Source organism: Martes martes (genome assembly GCF_963455335.1).
Source record: "Martes martes genome assembly, chromosome: 16".
NCBI classification, from domain to species: Eukaryota; Metazoa; Chordata; class Mammalia; order Carnivora; family Mustelidae; genus Martes; species Martes martes.
In genome coordinates this window covers 15304274-15327341 of record NC_137904.1, presented here as the reverse complement: position 1 = coordinate 15327341, position 23068 = coordinate 15304274, and the positions used below count along the sequence as shown (strand labels likewise).

The following is a 23068-nucleotide window of genomic DNA, read 5'->3' as shown; positions in this document are numbered from 1 at the left end:
ATTTGTTGAGATCTGCTTTATTTTGCAAGGTCTGACCAGTGTGGCTTCTTTTTTTTTTTTTTAAGATTTTATTTATTTATTCAACAGAGAGAGAGAGATCACAAGTAGGCAGAGAGGCAGGCAGAGAGAGAGGGGGAGGCAGGCTCCCCACCGAGCAGAGAGCCTGATGCAGGGCTCGATCCCAGGACCCTGAGATCATGACCTGAGCTGAAGGCAGAGGCTTAACCCACTGAGCCACCCAGGTGCCCCCCAGTGTGGCTTCTTAAACAGTGCATTCTTCAGGTGCTGAGTGTAGTTGAGTCAATATGTCAATTAGGTCAAATTTGTGAATCATGTCATTGAAATATTTTATATCCCTCGCTGACTTTTTTGACAACTTGTTCTGTAAGTTTCTAAAGAAGTTATGCAAAAACCTCCGTATGCGACTGTGGGCATGTCCATTTCTCTTTTTGTTTATGTCATATTTGCTTTATGTATTTGGAAGCCATGTTATTATGTACACACACATTTAGAATTAGTATATCTTCCTAGTGGACTGACCTTTTTCTTATTATTAAATACACTGCTTTATTTTTTAAAATGGCTCTTGCTTTAAAGACAGTTTTGTGGAGTAAGGTGGCTATTTCTCATTATTTTAGTCCATATCTTAATGCCATATTGTTTCCAATTCCTTCATGCTGTATTGTTTTTCAATTTCTTATTTCAGCCTCTTTTTTTCTTATGTTTAAGGTATATCCCTATAGGCAACAACTAGTTGGATTTTTTAAATCTAGTCTAATAATCATAGTCTTTAAATTAAAATATTTAGTTCATTTATGTTTGATGTTGTTTTATATAGTATATATTGGGATTGAATCTACTTTATACTGTTTGTTTTCAGTATGTTCTACCTATTCTTTTTTTTTTTTTTTGAGATTTTATTTATTTATTTGACGGAGATCACAAGTAGGCAGAGAGACAGGCAGAGAGAGAAGAGGAAGCAGGCTCCCTGCTGAGCAGAGAGCCCGATGCGGGGCTCGATCCCAGGACCCTGGGATCATGACTGAGCCGAAGGCAGAGGCTTTAACCCACTGAGCCACCCAGGCACCCCAGTTCTACCTATTCTATGTTTCCTTAGAATACAAAAAAATGTATTCTATCAAACGAATTACTTTTTATTCTTTTATTTTCTCCCTCTTTTAGCAGGCGTCTTTTTACTGGTCATCTAATGGTTATCAAATGCATCATTTTGTCCCTTTTTCTTTTATAAATTAGTACTTTATCAATTGCCATATAATGCAAGGGTCGTAGAACAATTTACATCCCTCCAATTTTATTCTATTGTTATTTTTAAAATTCAGTGTATATTGAAAACCCATACTACACTAATATTGTCTTAGCCAACATTTATTTTTTTAATATTTATTTGTTTATTTTAGAAAGAGAGCTAGCAGGAGAGAGAGTGAGTAGGTGGGAGGAGCAGAGGGAGAGGGAAAAGCAGGCTCCACTTGAGCAGTGAATCCAACACAGGCTCAATCCTGGACCCTGGGATCATGACCTGGGCCAGAGGCAGACTCGTAAACAATAGAACCACCAGGTGCCCCAAGGCGACATTTAATTAGATTTACTCACATATCAGTCTTCCCACTGCTCTTGTTCCTATTGCATTTCTGATTCTTCCATTTGGAATCATTTTCATTCTGCCTGAAGAACTACTTTAGTATCTAGTGTGCGCTCCATCTGCTACAAAATAAACTCTCAGTTTTTTATTTAACTGAAAATACATTTATTTCTTATTTTTTGAAAGAATTTGGGAAGGGAGTTTAGAATTCTAGGTTGGCAGGGGTGCTTGGGTGGCTCAGTGGGTTAAAGCCTCTGCTTTCCGCTCAGGTCATGGTCTCAGGGTCCTGGGATCGAGCCCCGCATCGGGCTCTCTTCTCAGCGGGGAGCCTGCTTCCTCCTCTCTCTCTGCCTGCCTCTCTGCCTACTTGTGATTTCTCTCTGTCAAATAAATAAAATATTTTTTTTAAAAAATTAAAAAAAAAAAAGAATTCTAGGTTGGCAGCTATTTCTGTTGGTATTTTGAGGGTGTCCTTCTACTGTCCTGTGGCTTCCATGTTTCTGTTAAGAAATTATCTCTCAAGTCTGACGTTCCTTTGACAATACATGTTTGGTTGGCTTTGTTTTTTGTTTTTTGGTTTTTGGTTTTTTTGGTTGCCAACTTTTAAGATTTTCTGTTTGTCTTTGATTTTCAAAAATTTCACTGATATGCCCCGATGTCTAAGTGCTATTTTTTGTATTTATCTTGCTTAGTGTTTATAGCACTTTTGAATCTGGGTTGATGTCTTTTCTTTTCAGTTGTATTTTTTCTCCAGTTTTAGAGACGTTCTGGCCAATATCATTTCAGATGTTGCTTCTGCTTCTCTCTCTTTTCTTCTAGTATTCTAATACACATATATGACATATGTGTCTCATATGTCCCTGACGCTCTTTCTTTTTTCTGTTTGTAATTCAATCTGAATATTTTGTGCTACTCTCTCTTCCTGTGAACTAATTCTGTTTTCAACTCTGTCCATTCTGCTCTTAACCCCACTGATAAGCTCTTAATTCTGTTAACTATAATTTGGGGTATTTTTTAATTTGAGAATTTCCATTTGATTCATTTTTAAAGACTACTGTTCTTTGATGAAGTTCTTTACCTGATGTCCTCTAATGTCTTGGTCGTATTAATCATAGTTTTGTTAAAGTTTATGTCTGATAATTCCCAGTACTTAGATCTTCTATGGGTCAGTTTTTTCTTGATTTGGCCATATCACCTGGTATTGCCAGTAATTCTTGTTTGATTGCCAGACATTAAGTGTTTTAAAATGTGCAGATAATTTGAGGGTTTAGATGATGCTATTTTCCTTCAGTGATTACTTCTGCATCTGTTTCTGCCAGGCTGTTGCCATGAACTGGTAAGATTGAAATTGGGCTCCGGTTTCTGTGAGGACTAAATGATTTGTGATTCACTCATATTCCTAGTGTATAACCATTTGAGGGGTTCCCTTGGGGTTTTTCACCGTGACCCCCTTCTAGGTAATCCCTGAACTTCAATTTTCCTCCTTCCTACCCCTTGAGATAAGTTTGCTCAGCATCTTAACCTGTCATTTGTCTCTCTGTCTTTTCAGTTTCTGAACCCATAAGCCATTAGTTGTGAATTGGCAAATGTCCAAAGGAAAAAGAAATAGTGCCAGGTTTAGGGTTCGTCTTTCTTCCTTTTCTTCTCTCTAGTAATTCAGCTCTTTGAGTCCTCGCTGCCCTGGTTACTCCCTAATGCCTCTAAAAGATGAAACTTTAAAGATAATTTTCCCATCTTTTGTAGTTGACTTCTGTGGATTGGTTTATAATCAGGTATTCTGCCCCCACCAAAAGCAGCAATCTTGATGGAGGTTCTTGCTATGTTATAGTAATTGAAGGATTCAGTATTAGTCTATTCCCTCTTTCAACGAGCACTCATTGAGAATCTAGTATATGTCAGGCACCATGCTAGATAACAATAATACGATAATAAAAATAAACAATACCCAAAATGAAGTCTGTCAATTTCCCTGCCTTTGAGACACTCATCATGAACTGAAAGAAGCAAACCTGTCCAAAGAAAAATGATTTTAGGAACAAATAGATGTATATATAAAGGGTGAAGTAGAACCCATCAGAGGGAATGCTGTTGGGCAGGAAGAGAAGTGTCATGGAAGACTTTAAGAAAGAGATAACACTTGAATTGGATCTTGAATTGTGTGCATGGCAAGAAAAGCAGAAAGCAAGAAGACACAGAAATTATGCAGTATCAGAAAATAATTATAATTTGGTGAAACTGAAATCTAGATTTTTATGGGAAGTGGTAAGAGTGATCATGAGGAGCTAGACTAGTGGTCCTAGTATGACCAGAACTTTATGCCATGCTCATGAGTCAGAGCATTATTTTGTTGGTGATGAGGAATAATTAAATAGCTCCTTCCCCTCTATGATAAAAAAAGAAAGCAATGGCGGAAAACACAGGTCTAATGAGATTGAAGTTATAGGACCTGTTGTGGTCATTGAGAGACTCTAATCTTGGTGGTCTCCATTTTTCAATGAGAAAGAAGACTAAGACATTGACAAATAATAACAGAAAGAGGTGAGATAACAGAGAAATTTTAAAAGAATAGTAAATATTTGGAATAATCCCTGTAGTGTATAGAAGGAAAACATATTATAGATAAATGGACTGCTGGCCTGCAAAGGTTAGTTATAGTCATCCCAGCCCTCTGTCATCATCCTGATTTTACATAAGCCATTGTTCCCCAGACTGTTTTTCGAGTTGGCACTTAGGGAATTGAAATACAGCAGAGAAGCTACCTCTCTCCTCAATACGGTTAGTTAGAATGTAATGGTCAGAGTTTTAGTCTCTAAGGTCAGGCAGACCTAGTTTCAAAACCTTCTGGTTTTGTACCAAAACCACATACTATATATATGTCATAGACATACTTCCTGTCTTTCTGAATCCTGATGTCCACGTTGTACAAAATAGATATAGTAAAAATTATTTTGTAGAATCATGGTGGTGGTTGAATGATTATCTGGAAAAACTTCCAGTCCAGTACCTGTCACATAACTGGTTCAATAAATTATAGCTATTGCAGTTTTAAATTATTGTTCACATGATATTTTTCTCTATTCTCTTTAAAGGGCATTCTCTTCTCCTCAGTAGAATGTGTAAAATCCACACAGGACCTCATAAAGCTCTATCTGCATGAATCAAATCGGGTTTATCGGGATAAGATGGTAGAAGAAAAGGACTTTGATCTTTTTGATAAAATCCAGACAGAAGTGGTCAAGAAAATTTTTGATGTGAGTATTGCCCTGCAAAAAAAATTTTACATTTGAAAAATAATAATTATGCAGATAATCAACCAAATGATAATATCCAGCTCATAAATTGGGGGCAAAATCAGAGACTAGATAGAGAAAGAAATCTGTCATTGTTTTGCTGAGGTGAAAAATGCTAGGACAACAAAAGGCACAAATAAATCCTAGAATGTCAGTTTTGAAAAGGTTTGTGGGGATCATCTGATCCAATTCTTGCATCTTATACTGATTCTTCTCAATAGCATTTCCTGGATTGTTCATCCCAGTGGATGCTCCAACGTCCTTGAAAATGGCAAGTCTCATCTTTGCCAAGGGAGCCATTTTGGAGCCTCTGATGACCAGAAATTTGGAACAGTTTTGAAATTTGGAACCTTTATGACAACTTTAAAGGCTGGAATGTTTTTCTAATAATGATCTAAAATTTATTTCCCTGTCCACTAATTTTAGGTCTACATGAAAAACTCTCAGATATTTTAAGATCATTTGTCTTGTCCTTCCTGGGTCTTCCCTCCCCCAGACCAAATAGCCTGTGTTCTTTTAAGCCACTTCTGACATGGCTTCTGACATGGAGAAATTTGCCATCATCTTGATTAATTTTCCATGAGGTCCCCCTCCAAAATCATGGTGTCTGATTTTCATCACACAACCCAACTGGGGTCTGACCTAGAGCAAGATCATCATTCCTTCTGATACACTATAATTTTGTTACTGTTTCCCAAAATTACTCTCCTAACTAGTTGTACTACAATATACTCTTAGGAAAGAAGATATCCATGATGAATTGAGAAATACTTCATATTCTATCCCTCTCTCAGAAATTTACAGCGCTTTCAGTACATTAAAGCCCTAAAATTCTTGAATAATCCTGATTCATTTATCATTTCCCAAATGTATGAGACCCTGAAACTCTTTTCCCTTCATAAAACCTATTAATAATTTGCAGAACGAATACTCCATAGACTTTGTCTTGGGAAGCATGCATTAACACAGCCCAAGATCATATTACACTTCTAGTGTCAAAATTATCCCACAACTCACCCTGAGCCTTCTAAATGTTGACACATCTCCATATTTTCCACACACACTGCTTGTCCTCTCTTGAACTTAGAAATAATCAAAACTTGTATTTAAATCTACCATGTTGTCCCAAAGCTCACCTGGTTAAGTCTAGCACCAGATTTTTCCCTGATACCATCCTGGGTCTACCTCTGAAGATACAGTCCATCCCAACCTACATGATGGGACATCATTTTTTTCTTAAAGAGTTATTTATTTATTTCAGGGAGAGAGAGAGTGTGTGTGCACACAAGCAGGAGGGGTGGAGGGAGAGAGAGAGAGAGAATCCCAAGCAGACTCTGCACTGAGCACAGACCCCTATGTGGGGCTCGATCTCACGACCTTGAGATCATGACCTGAACCTAAACCAAGAGCCAGATGCCCAACCAGCTGTTCAACCCAGCCGCCCCTTAGCACTGTGAAGTAACTTCTCTCTGTTGGCTCCTTACTAGTATGAACACCCTGAAATTCCCCCACTTATAATTTTCCTATGCCCCAGTATTCAGTACTCTCACATCTTAGATGCCCCTCTGAGCATCGTAGGATTTGCCAAATCATGTATTCATTGTTAGCTCTGCAAACGAGCCTTGACTATCTTCTTCCATTGGTCTGAGCTGGCCCTTTCAAGTATCAACACTCAGCCTTTGAAACAGAGGTTCCTATGTGGGTCTGTATCCTAAGAACGCATTCTTTTGATCATAGACCCGGATATAATTAATACTGCCATCAGTCTTCCCCACTAACATTTGAAATGCCAGCTGGAGGTACCTTTGGCTGCATCAAATCTTGACAGCGGTATTAAAGAAAAGTTGCTAAGTGTCCACCAAGGAAGTGATACTGTCCTGTTTCTACCAATAAAATCTCAAGGTTCTCTGAGAAGTGGCCCTTGTGGGACACGGTGTCACATTAAGTCTTTGAATCACCAGGCAGGTTGATTTTCTCTCTCCCTCCTGAATAGCCTGGCTCTGATCATAACATCAGAAACCCATCATTTTGTTCATCAAAGAGTCTTTGTAGACCAGCCTTTGCAGAACTGTACTTCGGTCATTCCTCTGCTACATCATTCATGTAGATTGACTTCCGGCAGAACCAATTCCCGGTACATTAGCCCGTTTTCGAACTGGGTAAATGGGTTCCCACGTCACTTCCCCACGTGCCTTCTGCAGCAAGCAAGAATGGCCCTCTTGCCTCGCATTAAAGCCTACCCACGTGTCTGGACATCTACGGTTCCTATGTAGCAAAGCCACAATAGTTGGAAGGCTTTCCATAGCCCTGACATCACCTTCAAAGTATAATAACTCTTTCATATTTAACTCTTCCCATTTCCTTCTTATAAACCAGGCAGGAGTCTTGGCTTCCCTGTAGATGAGACTCTCATCCTCACTCCCCACGCCCCCCCCCCCAATTAGATTTGATGAATTTTATCCCTTGAGCTTACAAAGCTAACCCTACAGCAGTGACTCATTCCCCGGGGCAATATCCCTGCCAGTGAAGAACGTGCAGCTCCCCTCTTTCCCTGGTGCCTCTTCCAGTCAGAACTTTGGAAGAAAAGAGTGGCAGGTGGGGAGAGTTGCTTGTACTCGTATAAGTTCCTCCTTAGGTACTAGAAAGTGTGTTCTTTCTTGGACTTACTTCCCCTACCACCTTTCTTCCTTTGGAAAGCTCTAGGATTTGAATTTTGATAAGTAAGTAGTTCCTCTCTAACTTAAGAAAACGATTAGCTGCCTCTCTGATACTTGCAGGGTACCTTAGTAGGAAAGAGACACAGACCTGCTGTCTTTTAAATTAATTGAGTCATACTAGGTTTTTATTAAATATGGTAAGGTCTGCCCTGTGGGCAAGAATTAACACGCCGTCAGCTCATATCTTTATGAAAATTTCCTGCGTTGGGGGCTTTACTGTGAATGTTTCCAGATTATCAGGATCCTTGTAGAGAAACCGGTCACCTAAGGATGGCTCATGGTGCATTTTTGTAGAAACCGAGTTCTCTGGGCTGACCCTGTGAAGTTGGGGCTGGCAGCCCCCAGGGTGCTGTCTCACAGGAAAGAGGAAAGGAGGTTTTATGATGCTGCCGTGCACTGGGAAGCAAGAAGCTGTTGGAACAGATGTGGGGGAGATAAGCACAGTGGGGCAAGGACCCCTTCACCCAACAGTGGTGAAAGATTGCTTGGGGAAATCTAGCCACGTGTCCCCACCCACTCCTCTGCCCAGACATGGGCTCTTACTGGGCCTATGGGAAGGGTACCTCCCACCTTCCATATCCTGTCCTCAGCCCACAGGGAGTAATAAACACCACCCATGACTTCATGGAGCTGGTAAATGAATGTCACACGTCTCCTTTATAAGAGCTGCTCAGGAGAAAGGAAGTAGGGGAAGCAGCACGGATACTTAATTGGCAGGAAGTGTCCAGTGAGAAAAAGCAAATGAGGGGTCTTCACTCTATGGAACCAGAATTGAGTCAGTAAAGGGGGTCCTTATGCCTGTGTTCCACCACCAGGATATCGATGAGACTGTGGAACAGACCCGAGGCCCGAACATGTATTGCCATTTTGCCAATGGTATCGGCGAGCCCAAGTACATGCCTGTACGATCATGGGAACTTCTGACCCAGACTCTGGCAGAAGCCCTGGAGAACCACAATGAAGTCAACACCGTGATGGACCTGGTTCTCTTTGAGGACGCCATGCGCCATGTGTAAGTGTGCTTCTGTTCCTGCCTTTCCTCGGTTGTCTCTTCTTCCCAACATCAGACGTCCCATTTGGGCATTTGAGGACACCATAATCAAACTAGGAAAGCAGCCATGCTTCTGCCATGGGGGTCAAGATGGCGGCCAGTAGAGTAGCTGCGGCAGCATCTGCCATCGGCCCAAGGGGACGGCAGGGTACTGAACTCACGCAGCACGGGATCTGTTTCCTTGTCTGTCATTTGCAATCCCCAGGCATGACCACAGTGCCACCAAGGGAAATTTTGAGATGATGAGAGACACCAGAACAGCTCAGGACCCGCATCCCCACACCATACAAGTCTGAGGACCAACTTTAAAATAATGAGATGGAAGATTTTTGTTTAAATGCTCACACATTTCAAAAATACCCTTGTGAATGTTGTGGCTTTAGTGGAATCACTGAGAGTAGTCACCAAGTCTCTCCTCTCCCACCAAATGCTGTCCCTCTACTTCTCTTTACATTCCCCCAACTGCGTCACATCCCGCCTTCCAAAATCTTGCCACCCTGTCCCCCGGTACCCGTGGACCTCAGCAGCAAAACCCACTCATCTTCAACTTCTCTGAATGTACCCTCATTGATGATTCTGAGTGAAATCCCACTCACTCCTGGGTTGAGCAGAGCTCTTTGTTCTCCCCATTCCATGTACCCCAGACCCTAAAAAGAGCTAAGGGCCCTCCTCTCCCATCTCATTCCAGTGGCCCATTGAAATAATTTCTCCCCAGTTCTTCAAAACCCCAGTTGTTCAAAAGCACAAACACCCAGACTTTCATACTTACTCCCTCGCCTTGTTACTGTCATCTGCTGACATCCAGTCCCTCCCCAACATTTACCAAAGACCTGGGTGCTTGGGTCAACTTCCTTCCTCGACCTCATCGTTCTTCATGGCTGGCTGGCCTCTGCATAGAACCTGTTCTTTTTGTTCCTTGGCCTCCTTAGCTCCAGTGGTCTTCTCTTTCATCCCGCCTCAGCCACTCACTCACATGTTCCCACCCCAGAACTTCTGTCATCAGTGATGAGCCCATCTCTGCAGTCTCCATTTCCAACAGCACACCCTCCGAACTGGGCCTCCTACCCTTCTACTCGCCTGCTCTGGTTTTTGTTCCAGGGAATTCTTTCTTGACCCCGTCGTATTGAGGTATAATTGGCATCTAACATCGCATTAGTTAAAGGTGTACAACATCGTGGTCTGACCTACGTGTGTAACACAAAATGATTACCACAATAAGATTAACAGTCATTCACAAGTTGCAGTTTGGTTTCCTTGTGATGAGGGCTTTTAAGATCTGTTCTCTTGGCAGCTTGCAAATACACGATATGTCATTGTTAACTCTACTCATCGTCTTATACTTCACCTCCCCAGAACTCATTTATCTTAGACCTGGGATTTCATTAACCTTTGACCACCTTCCCCTAATTTCTCACCCCCATCTCCCCCACCTCTGGCAACCACAGATCTCATCTCTTCTGTTTCTATGTGTTTGTTTGTTGTGTGGCTTTGTGGTTTTTTGTTTTATTTTTTCTTTTGGATTGCACTTATAAGTTAGGTCATACAGTATTTGTCTTTCTCTGTCTCACTTCTCTCACTGCAGGGTCCTTCCATGTTGTCCCAAATAAAAATATCTCTGTTGTTCTTCAACTTCGTCAAGACTTCATGTCATGGAGCCAACCACTTTATCAGACTCCTTTCCCCCTCTGGCTACCGTGTCTTTACTGTCCTCAGCCACCATGAGCCCCATCATCCTGGTGCTAGCCCCCCTCACTTCCCTGCCATTGTGTCCATGTGACAAAACCCCCTTCTAGTTAAACCCCACTGTCTTATTCCATACCTGCCTCCAAGCATCTGATGATTGTTTCAGAAAAAACCACCACCCATCCATCCACCCACCCACCCATCTATCTCTCCACCCATCCATCCACCCTTTGGGCTTGGTGTGTTTCAGATTTTCAGCCATACTTTTCACATGGGCCCTTGACCTTGCTGGAAACCCACCTTCACTACCTCCACTAGCCTGGGCAGTTTGCTCTCTTGGCCTATCTGTGGTGATTGCATCCCACATTTTTCTCCTCTTCTCAAGCTTCTAGCATCCCTCCCCTCTCTCTGTTCCCAATTAATGAGCACATCTCTTCCTTCACTGAGGTCATGAAAGCAACCAGAAGAGAATTCTGTCATTTCCCCCACCATCATATCTAACAGCCCACCTACATCCCACCCACAAATTGTGCCTTCTCTGATATTTTAGTAAATGAACCATCCCTGTTCCTACCTAAGGCCAATCCCTCCATGCACATCCTGGATCCCACCTTTTAGCACCTTCTAAGTGACTTGATGTCTTCATGAAATTAAATTATTCCTTTTCTCTCCTGCCTCCCTCCTGCCCCCTCCTCCTCCCTTGCCCCCTCTTGTGCCATCATCATTAATTCAGTAATTGTTGGATCATATGCATCTACTTATAAACATGTCACATTATCATTATCAACAATAATAAACTGTTCCTTCACTCTTATATCTCCTTCCATCTCCTACGCTTTTTTTTTTTTTTTTTTTTGCCCTGTTCACAACAAAACTCATCAAAATGGTGTCTATACTTTCTTACTTCTCATTCTCTTCTGGATCCTTTTCTTAGCAAGTGAACAAAGAAGCTCTTATCCAGTCACCACAGAGCCCCCGCTTGCTAGAGTCAGTTGTCGCTGCTGGGACCTCACCTTACCTAACTTGACTTCCCTGCTGCATTTGTCATGATTAATCTGTTTGTTTACATCCATCCATCTGACCATCACCCATCCATCCATCCATCCATCCATCCATCCCCCCACCCATCCATCTATCCATCCACCCAGTCATCTACCCATCCATCCACCTACCCATCCATCTATCCCTCCACCTATCCATCCATCCATCTACCCACCCACGCACCCATCTACCCATCTATCCATCTACCCATCTACCCATCCATCCATCCATCCATCCACCCAACTATCTATCCACCCATCCATCCACCCAACACATATCTTTGGATTAAGCATACTATGAGTGCAAGGATCTTTTTTGTATTGACCGCCAGATCTCTAATACCTGGGACAGTGTCTGGAACATAGCAGGTACTCAATAAAAACTCTTAGCATCTCATTTAGGATAAATGATGTAGAAGAAAAACAGAGAAAGAAGGAGGATACAGAGCACTGGTGGAGGATGGGGAGGGTGTCGACTGCAATTTTGAATAGGGAGGTCCCTCTCTGGGAATGCAACACTTGATGTGATATGTAACAGCTACCCTGAACATGGAACTCACCACGGGCCTGGTGCATAGAGCTTTGCTTACATCACTTCGTTTATTTGTCACAAAAGCCCTGAAGGAAGTAAGGTCCGATCTTATCCATGTATATATTACACAAGAGGAGGCTACAATCCAGAGAGGTGGGAGAAGCCACCTAGCGCCACACACCTCAGAAACAGAGAGGCCAAGGCTTACACTGGTGCACAGTCTCCAGTGGATTTGCTCTCCATCATCACACTCTGGTGCTTCTTCATTTGTGTTTCTGTCTCTCCCGATCCAGTATGAGCTCCTTGTGCACAGACTCGATTTTGCTCACAGCTGAATCCCCAAAACCTTGGACGCTGTCTTGTGCATAGTTGGTGGCCAGGACCAGGGTTTTGGAACATCCGTTCATGAACCTCAGGAAAGTCCAGTGAGCATTTTCCCCTCCTCTTGAACAACTATCAGAGCCTGTGTCACAGTCTTGGAATTGAGACAAATCTCTGTCCTTTCAGGGTAAATTTAATTTGGGAGAAGAGTAAGTGATTTGGTCAATGTGGTGCCCAACATGGATGATCAAACTGACTCATAATGTTCTTAGGAAGAAATAAGGCTGGGAAAACTAGCTTTTCTCCTGACGCTCCTTAACAGGCTATGAAAATGGTTTCCAGAGAGAAGCCCGAGCTGCATTAGCAATGGCAAAATAACTGGAATAATGAACTACCTCGAGGGAGGCAGCTCTCAAGATTAAAGTATATTTTGGACGTATAATTTCATGTCCATTTGTTTAAAAATATCAATGTCCCATGACATGGTCTTCGCCCTGCCCTCCCATCCCTGGGGCTCCTCGGCCCTCTGCTGCCTCTACTGGCCACAGAGAACAGAAGCAACCCCTTGTGCCAGAAAATGGACCGCCAGCCAACAGTGAGAGACACAGATAACCCAAGAATGACAGAAGACTCATAGCCTCACGCCACTCCACACGGTGCCCGAGGCAGAGGGGTTCGGGCTTTCTCCAGGAAGGTCCTGACTTCTGAGACCCAAGGTGGGAGCAGGGCGAGGCAGAGCAGGACAGAGGCTCCAGCCCTCCCCAGGAACCCACAGGGCTGGTGGAGGGGCCAGGGCAAGGGCGTCTGGTCATGGGTGCGATGAGGCTTGTTCTCATTTTGATGTGATCATCTGGTTTTTTGTTCTCACGACTTGAGCTCTTACCAGTCTCTCGGTCTGATTCCCTGATGCCTTTCCCAAGCTCTGCTGCTAATTCTTCCTGCTGCTTTTATGCTGAACCCGACCACAGAGCATGAGTTACGGATGCAGGTTCTAGAGCCAGAGCCACATCCAAATCCTGGTTTTGCCACTCATTGGCTGTGGTGTTCAGCAGAGGACACTGAACTTCCTGAGCCTCAGTTTCCTCCTCTGGGAAGCGAGGGTAGTGAGAATGTCCATGCTGTCGGGTTGTCGCTGCATGCGGCCAGTGCTTTGTGCTTAATAAGCAGTCCGTAGATGCGAGGCTTTTTCTTTGTTGTGCCCTTAATGGCACCATGGTGCTCTCCCGCTGACTTTCTTCACCGTCTCAGCAGATTCTGGGTCTGCATTTCCTTAAAGCCTCACACCACGTCTTTTCCGCTGCTTTCGGCATAATCTTTATCTCTTTCTGGGTTTATTGGCTCCCACAGAGGTTGTTCTGCCTCTTTTCCTTTCTCTTAGCGTCACTTAATGAAAAAGATGGACTTCTCTTGTGCCCCTTCCTTTGTGTATCATATCCATTCTCTAGGGCGTGTGTGCGTGCATGTATGTGTGTGCATGTGTGCTGCCTGTGCACATGCATGTGAGTGCACACGTGTGCGCGCGTGTGGATGTGTGTGCGTGCATGCTCGCGCATGTGTGCGTGCATGCGTGTGCATGTGTATGTGCATGTGTGTGTGTGTGCGTGTGTGTGCGTGTGTAGCCTTAATAAGCCCGCTCCCTCCAGCTGTGCTGTGGAACATCTTCAGCTTTTGTTTTTAATCTCACAGAAATTCAGTAACGGGCTTAACTTAGACTGCGCTGGTTTTCTCACCCAGGAGCCCGTCAGAATATTGATCTTCCTTTTTTTTAAACATTGTAATTTGAATGCAGAGTCCTTTGCCCTCGTCAGAGGTTGTTAATGGATCCCCAGCTGGAGTCTAATGCTGACAGTTGCAGACCGAACCATTCTTCTCTGGAAACTTCAGGACTAATGATGCATTTCCCATTTAGATGGTGAACAGCAGGGACCATGCTAAGCTGAATTCAGGCCTTCCAGAATGGTGGGGGTAGGGGCGGCCCAGAGAGCCCAGGTGGACTTCTCCAAAGAGAGGGCCTGGAGAGCTTAGCGGCTCAGTTTCTCTTAACCTTGGAGTCAGGCACCCTCTAATGCAGACACGAAGCAGATGAGTCCTTGCCCCTCACATGATGTGTGATTGCGTGCATCCCCCAGACGTGATGCTGACTGTAAGGCCTGTGTGGTGTTTCAGTTTAACGAAAATTCATCGAACACCTTCAAATGTGCGAGGACTGTAGAGAAAGCCAGCTGAGTATGCACACTCTTTTGATGCCTCAAAACTAGGATTTAATAAGGGGCCCAGAGAGTTGTAAATCTATCTGATACAAGAAAGAGAGAAAGAGTAGAAATTCCACAAATAATGATAAAGGGGAAAAGCAAAATCGTAAAAGAACTAAGTGTAGGTCAATAAATAAGTCTTAAATACTAGGGGGAATTAATTTTCACACAGAAAGTTAGTGACTTACAATTTCTGCGTTTTAAATCCAGAAAGCTAAAATTTTCTGCATATCCAAAAGCACATTACAACGAAAAGGTAAAAAGTGACAAATGGGCAGTATGTTTCAGAACATACCTAAAGGGGCCTTACAGATCCGGAACTCTTCGGTTAAGAAGTGGGCATTTGGGGCACCCGGCTGGCTCAGTCAGAGAATCATACAATTCTTGATCTCGGGTTGTGAGTTCAAGCCCCACATGGAATATAGAGATTACTTTAATAAATAAAACTTTTTAAAAAAAAAAGAAGAGGACCATGAACCTAAAAAAGGAAATTCACAAAACAAAACAAAAAAAGTAATAATTAATAAGAAAAATGTTTAATTCCCTAGATATCAAAGGAGTAAAAATTTAGATCATAGTGTCAACCATTCAATCGGCAAAGATTTAAAGACATATACATAAGACCCAGTATCAGCAAGAGTGGGGGCCAGGCTCTTCCCACCTGCTGGTAGGCGGGCCTTGTTGGCTTACCTGCCTTCCTTCTGGGGTTTCCCTTTCAGTAGCCAACACACCCAGCAAACACAGGGGAGAGGAGGCAACGAGGACCCGCAAACATCTAGTAACCTCATCCATGCTCCCGTTTCGTTGATGGGTCAAGTCCCATTCATCAAAGCTCTCCGGCCCCTCCATTTTCAGCCCTTCCTCCAAACTGGGCTTAGCTGCCCTTAAATGGTTCCACTCCCGATGACCCTTCCATAATGTGAATACGGTATCTGTCATCGTGATACCATTAATGCAAGATAGGGACACAGGACTGTAGCGTGCGCTGTTCAATCTCAGAGGTACACTCCGTTTGGTCAGATCCCCCCTGAGTTCTTGGTCTGCATGCTCGGTCAAGTACGAGGCCACCGGCACCTGTCGTCTCCTTTTATCCATTTCCCAAGTTTTCTAACGTAACGCATGCTAATGAAACTCACATAATCTAACATATTCTCACCCTTCAAAAATAACACCCACTTTTTGATCAGTTCTACCCAAGAAGACGACAAATGGGTGCCACCGTACTGGGAAGTAGCTTTTCGGGATGTGTCAAAAGCCATAAAAATTGTCTTACTGTTTGACTTGATGATTTGTCTTTTAGGGATCTATCCTGCAGACATGATGAGAGATAGAAATGAAAAATACTTACATAACAGTACTTATGACTGGAAAATGTTGGAAACAACGTAACTATCCCATAGTAGGCTGTTGCAGACCAGGAATTTATTCTGTGGTTCACCATTAGAAGCATGGCTTAGCGATTACTCAGTGGTGTAGAAAATCATTCACACACTATGGCTAAATGGAAACGTAGCTTCAAAACACTGTTTAGTATACAATGTGAACCTGATTTTGAAAATAAGATAGAAACATATTGGCTTTCAGATGCAGTGAGTGTATGTACCCACAAGTATATACTTACAAACACACAGATTCTAGAAAAACGTCCAGAAGGGCATGTAGTTAATGTCAGTGGTGTCTATTGCTCTTTAGTGTAGAATTGTAATTTTTCTGTATTTTAGGCATTTTGTGAAATGAATAGCTATTGGTTTTAAGGTAAGGAAAGAAAGGGAATAGGAGTTTTTTAAATAAAGAACATAGGTACCTTATGTAACATTTATACGTAGCGCTAAGGGGAAGGAAGAACGTGGAGGAGGGTCATGGACAGGTGGATGGAAAAGCAGCACTTGAGGAAGAGTTAGTGGGTCAGGAGGAAGAGGGTCCTCTGCAGGATGTCGTCTTCATCACTGCTGGGAGGGAATATGGGTACTGAGAGAGGTGAGTAGAGCTTAAAGGGGAAGAACCCAGAAGCCAAGCCAGCGGGCGTCCTGTAGGCTGACACCAAGAATCCACATTCATTACAAAGGCATCAACGTCCAGGACTCCCTGTTGTTCTGCTCACTTTAATTTCACGTCTTCTCTCTCTAGCGGAACAGACAGTTCTGTTCCTGCTTGTCCTTTAGCCTCCCCTGGAATTTCTTTTTCCCCTACTCATCTCTTTTTCCTACCCCCGCCTCCTCTTGACTTAGAAGCACAAATAGGTGAGGCCGAGTGCTGTGGGAGGTGTGGCAGACTCGGGCTCAGCTGGGTAAGCAGGGGAGGAAGCGTGAGTTCAGGTCCCCTCCAGTCCTTTCTGGCTGCCACAAACTCGTCCTCACTGCCACGGGTTCACCAGAGGCTTTGGCTTAAAGCAGAAGGCAGGAGTGACTTCCATCCATTTGGGCAAGAAAGAGAGGCCCGGTTTGGGGACAATGTGGCTTACATTTCCAGCGCTGCTCCCTCGGACCGTGCGACGGGCTCCGCACAGAGGAGAGTCTGACCCAGGCCACGTGCCTCTGCCCTTTCCCCACAGCTGCCACATCAGCCGCATCCTGGAGTCCCCCCGGGGAAATGCGCTGCTGGTGGGCGTGGGTGGGAGCGGCAAGCAGAGTCTGACGAGGCTCGCCGCGTTCATCAGCTCCATGGAGGTATTCCAGATCACGCTGCGGAGAGGGTACCAGATCCAGGACTTCAAGGTGAGCTCCAGCCGCCCACCCCCACCCCCACCCCCCCCCCGCAACACCCACAGCTCCCTGCCATCCCTCCTTAGCTCTGCACTCCCCTTGCTCAGAACCTCCCCGTCAGTGATGGGCCATTCCCTTCCTCGCTTCTGGGCCGGTGACCCTCATTAGACTCACTGGACTCAGGTCTGCCTTTGTAAAACCTCAGCTGCTTCGGCTCCCTTGGGGTAACCTCAGCTCTCACCGGATCGGGGGCGCCTCTGTGTCAAAGTGAGCACACAGCCCTCTAGTGGCTCTGGTGGACTTGGAAGGAGTTCTGACAGTCTGCCCAAGTCCTGTAAGAAATTCACATTTTGAAAGACCCTTCCAGTGCGTACCAGGTACTGGGAACTTCAGAGACGTTTCCTGGTCCCAGACATTAAGCCCTTAGCCCTGCTGCATGATCTAGAACATGGGGAAAAGCATTTATACAACCAAAAGAGGTCACTTTGCCCTTCCCTCTTGTGCCTGGTTACAACAGAGGCAGGGTCGGGAGCCCTGATGTCATTTCTACCAGGATGCCACCCTTGCTGTCCCTGCGCGAATCCCGGCCGGCCTGGGGCTAGACCTACCCGCCTACCTTCCTAACCTCTCAGCCAGTGGTGCTCACTACTGCTCCGAAACCACAGCTCAGCTTCTCCACAGCTAGCTGCATCTAAAGTCAGACACCAGGTCCACGTTAGACGAATCTCCAGTGGTTCCAAAAAAGAGGAAACAAGTCAGTGCATAGAAGTAGGCATTTACAGAATGATCTAAGACAGTGGTTCTCAGCCTTGGATATAGACCGGAATCCCCCTGAAACACCACTGATGCCTGCATCCCCCCCTCCAGAAAGTTTGGCTTAACTAGTCTGCAGAGTAGCCTGGGCGTCAAGACTTTTCAGACGGTTCTGATGAGAGTCGAGAAATGTTGTCTTAACCCATTCTTTAAGTACCTAAGATTGAGAACGGTTGCTACTAAAGGAAGTTCACTAACCTTAAAAGGGAATGATATATGGGCCATGAAAGAAGCTTTGGCCTAAGGAAATGCATGAGGCTCTTAGAAAATGAGCTTTGAGTGGTGCGAGCAAAGAGGCCAAGATCAGGGACTGACAGCTGAGCTCTGTGAGCGGGATACAGAGCTTGAACCAAGATTGACGACGCTGGAAAAATGCAGGGCTTGGCATCCTAGCCCACGACTTCATCCACCTGCAGTTCTGAATGGATGTAATTTCCTACCAGATGATTGTGTGTGTGTGTGCGTGTGTGTGTGTGTGTGTGTGTACGCAGGTGTGTTCCCTAGTATATTTTATTCCAACACAGGGCTTTTGCTGGAACGAGTCATGAGAACACTAAACACTGCTAGCATAAGATACATTCATTATTGGGGTCGGTGGCCCCAAGTACATGACTCTTCTGTCAAGACCGAGAGCAATTGTTTGCCTTCGGGTCAGGTCATTCACTTGTATGATGATATAAGTAACAGGTGAGCAGGGACTATCTCTGTCCCTTTGGAAAGCTGTGCTTTGTACCCCTCGGCACAAAGGAGGAGCTCCGGAAGCAAATACAGGAGCCACAGGGGTTGCATGAATTAACGATCATCACTGTTCAAGTTTACTCGTCCACCTCTACTGGGATTGAGGCCTGGGAATGAGGCCTATTTCCCATTGTTGTTCCACTTTCTTTCCCATTAAAGTAGATAAGGAAATGGTCCCCTTCCTAAAGAGCTGATTGGGGACCTCCTTCAATAAGGCTGTCTTCCCAAAGATCTCTAATGCCGATCGTTTCCGCAGACGGACCTGGCTGGCTTGTGCCTGAAAGCCGGGGTGAAGAATCTCAGCGTGGTGTTTCTCATGACCGACGCCCAAGTGGCTGATGAGAAGTTCCTTGTGCTCATCAATGACCTCTTGGCATCTGGTAAGAAACTCTGCTCGTGAGTGTAAATTCCCCCTGGAATCAGTCATCCCAAGGTGCTCCCAGGTCCAGAGAGCTAGGTCATAGAAATGAGGAAGAAAATTGAGAGTAGAGGACTGGTTCAGTAAGATCCTTCTAGGGTTAGCACCGTGCCTCATCCTGGCTCCTTTCATTGGAAAACAGACAGTAATCTTGGGGCTCTCTGGTTGGAAATAGTCCGGGTTTTGGAAGAAGAGCATGTCTAGGGTCTGGCGATCTGCCGAGCCCAGAGAGAAGGTGCTCTTCCCTGCCCATATCCAAGACAGAGAAACCAGAATGTTCGCAGTATTTCAGGTAGATTAGACATTGGCAAGGAGAGACACAGAGAAGTTGCACACACGAAACTTACACAGCAGGGCAAGATTAGGCTGCTAATTTAAGGAAGGGTTCAGAACCTGGTGCAGGCAAAGGAGAAGCAGCAAGAAATACAGAATCTCTCTCACGTGGTTTTCCTTGACTTCCGAAATACTTGACCGAGGATGTCAACCGTCCCGTGACACTGTCCGTGCAAGACAGGACTTTGTCGGAAAGTTCAGTTGTGATACTTTGCTATTCTTATTTATTTAGGAATTCAGAAATTATGTCAGCCATTCTGGGTAAAAACAATTCTACATGCATGCATGCACACATACGCACACACATATGTACACACATAATCCAAGATATATGTGCATGTATATGCCCAAGAATACAAGACAGTAGAGTACTCAAATTATGCATTTATAGCAATGGGAAGCATATATTTTTGCATCTACATTAATTAAACATAGAATATGCTTTTCTGGCTCTTAAACCAAATTCAGCATCCACAAAACCACCTCTTCGTCTGGGTTAAGAAAGCAATCAGTGCGCAGATGTTCCAGAACAAAATTCCTGCCTCCAGCTTTTTGGCGTTTCGGAAAGCCCTGGTATCCGCCACCCACCCCCATTCTAAATACCATCTTAACATCCTACCACCTTCTTCAACAGCATTTTACCTACAACGTTGTCTCACCTTTCAGCATTTTACTGAATAATGAGAGTGGGGCCAGTGGCGCTCCAGCCCTGTACCCTAGTCTAATTTCTTAAAATTCAAAAAAGGTAAAAATGTGCTTCCAAAAACTTCCAACTTTGGAAACACCAGGAATGTTGCCAAACTCACTCTGTATTTCAGTTGGTGCCGATCCAGCCAGGTCACCTTCTCCTAAAATAATGTCCGAGACACAGAAGCTGATAGACTGTCACCAATGGAAACTTTCGTTCTCAATAAAGTGTTTTTTAATTTTTCATTTAGAAGACAACTTTTTAAAGAGTAAATGAATTTCTGAAGCCCTGCCCAGTGAGAACATAATGCAGTCAGCTTGCTCCAAGGTCGTGAAGTTTCAAGTTCACATTTCTCTTTTAAGGCTTCTATGTAAAAATACGTTTTTACATACACCCGTTACAATGGAAATGCAGTTACAAGTAATACTTCTCTGATATTCCTCCCTTTGTTCTTAACCACTTTGACAGGGAGAACTAGAGCATATCTTAGTTCTAATTTTTCCTGTCAGATAAATAATTTGCTAGAAATTAATTGACTGCCAGTCCAGAGAAGGCTTCAGGAATTCCTCAGGACCTCCCCCACCCCTTCATTTTTCAATTTTGTGGGATTGTGCAATCACTCCATTCTTGAACAACACAGGGCAGACTGTGACACTCTGTCAGGCTACCTTGCCATGAACACATCCCTCTCTCTAGTTATCTACAAGTCCTGTTAGTTTAGAGATCAAGGTAGAGTGAATGTATGCCACTGATTCAACTCTCCCCCCAAAGCATCCTCTTTGATATTCTACTAATCTCATAGGCTCTCTGGTTTCTTCCCACAGTTCATTAGCTCATTGTTTGATCCCTTGATTTCCTGATGCCAATTCCAAAATCAAACCTCATCACCTCTACCCAAGAGTTAATCAGTTGCCACCAATTTTACCCCCCAACCATTTCTGATTCCAAATCACAGCTCTCATAGCTACCACTGGTCTTTTCATCTGTTGTTTCAATGAATGTAGACATTTCTTTTTTTTTTTTTTCTTAAGATCTATTTATTTGAGAGAGAGAGAGAGAGTGCATGCACAAGTGGGAGTAGGGGCAGAGGGACAGGGAGAGAAATCCTCAAGCAGACTCCCCACTGATCACAGAGACACCCAGGATCCACAGCAAACGTAGACACTTCTTAACTCATCCCCCACCTCCTAGGCAATACCTTCTCTAATCCATTCTCCTCACTGCTCCCAAAGGGTCTTTCTAAAATATGGTTTCTCCATTGGTTTCTAACTGAATGCAGGAGAAGATCCAAGAAAACACCCTACCTGACCTACTCCGTGATCTAGTAATTCCCAACTCCCTGAGATGATACACTCTAGAGGACTCTTCCTTGACATCCTCACTCATACCTCCTTAAGGGTTCTTGAGACCTAGTAACACACACCAGCATCCTAAGAGCACAAAGTCTCCAAATGGCTTCATACTTTCAGCATCTTGGCACTAAAGGGTATCACATAAACCAGGTCGGCACACTTTTTTTTTCTATCAAGGGTTGGAAAGTGAATATTTTCAGTTTTGTAGACCAGTCTTTGTCATAGCTACTCAACTCTGTAGTCATACTGGGAGAACAACCATAGACAATATATAAATGAATGATTGCAGTGATGACCAATAAAACTTTATTTATGGACAATAAAATTTGAATGTCCTGTCATTTTCACGAGTCATTAAGTATTATTATTTTAATTCTTTACGACCATTAAAAGTTGTAAGAACCAGTCTTAGCCTGCAGGCCATGCACATGGAGGCAGCAGGCCAGATCAGCCTGTGGATCTGGGGTTAGGCTCCTCCATCTCCAGCATGTTATACCTAAAACACCAAAAGAACCAGGATGCCTGTGTGGCTCAGTAGGTTCAATGTCTGTCTTCGGCTCAGGTCATGATCCCAGGCTCCTGGGATCGAGCCCCGCATTGGGTTCCCAGCTCGGCTGGAAGCCTGCTTTCCCACTCCCACTCCCCATGCTTGTGTTCCTTGTTCCTGCTCTCTCTCTCAAATAAATAAATAAAATCTTAAAAAAAGAGAGAAAGAAAAAAAAGAAAGGAACACAGAGCAACATAGGCAGTCAGCTCTTGAAGTCCGAGGAGTGTGGGTGCTGTCAATTCCAGCTGAACGTTGCTCTTTGTAAAACTTCCCTGTACTCCTTAATTCCCAACACAGGCTAAATACCATTTCATTTTCTTAGAAGAGTTTCCTCTGACCTCAGTTTTTATCAAAGAGCAGAACAGGGTTCTTTCATTACTAAGACCTTGGTTTTGACAAGTTATCGCTCAGAGTGTTTTATATGCGTGTTCCAAAATGCCTTCATGAATGCGAGTTAAATCAAGTTTGTCCAATTAAGGGAAGAAAGTAAATGATCACTTTCATGATCATCCATTTTTTCATTCTGGTCTTTGAAATGGTATAAGTCTAATTAGTATAAAATCCTCACTGAACTCCTGGCTGGGTTAGTGTGGTCAGATCATGAAGGCCAGAAATTTGTTGGAAATTGGCATGACTTTGCTGCAGATAAAGTAGACCGAGGAAGGGCAGCAGCGTCACTGATGGATGAAATCAGAATTCCGGTCACTCTGATTAGTTGATCATTTGCCAAACTGCGCACCTTTGGGGACCTCATCCGATTCCACAAGGGGGCAACCTGGGTAGGGTGGCCCCGGTAGCACCTTCGGCCTCCAACATTTCTATGATGCTCACATTTCTGCGTTAGTTATGAAGGAAGGAAGAAGCACGTAGGTGCTGGAGAACTTGAAGGGGGAGCTTGTATATGATTTCAGGTCCAGATGGGCTCAGGACTCACCTCAAGCCTCGTTCTGGGATTGGGGGAGAGCTCCTGAGGCCCATAGAAAAACCCGGA

General features: G+C 44.0%; 1 protein-coding gene across 2 annotated transcripts in view; it reads left to right on the top strand.

Moving 5' to 3' along the window:
- DNAH9 (dynein axonemal heavy chain 9) overlaps nucleotides 1-23068 on the top strand; it is a gene marked incomplete at its 5' end in the record, with an annotated part of 326297 nt that overhangs the window by 185852 nt on the left and 117377 nt on the right. For both annotated transcript variants that reach the window (XM_080827022.1, XM_080827021.1), the window contains 4 exons: nucleotides 4690-4851; nucleotides 8423-8619; nucleotides 17038-17200; nucleotides 18996-19119. In XM_080827022.1, coding sequence (XP_080683148.1) covers nucleotides 4690-4851; nucleotides 8423-8619; nucleotides 17038-17200; nucleotides 18996-19119 — 646 coding nt within the window. The remainder of the gene's footprint in view (nucleotides 1-4689; nucleotides 4852-8422; nucleotides 8620-17037; nucleotides 17201-18995; nucleotides 19120-23068) is intronic.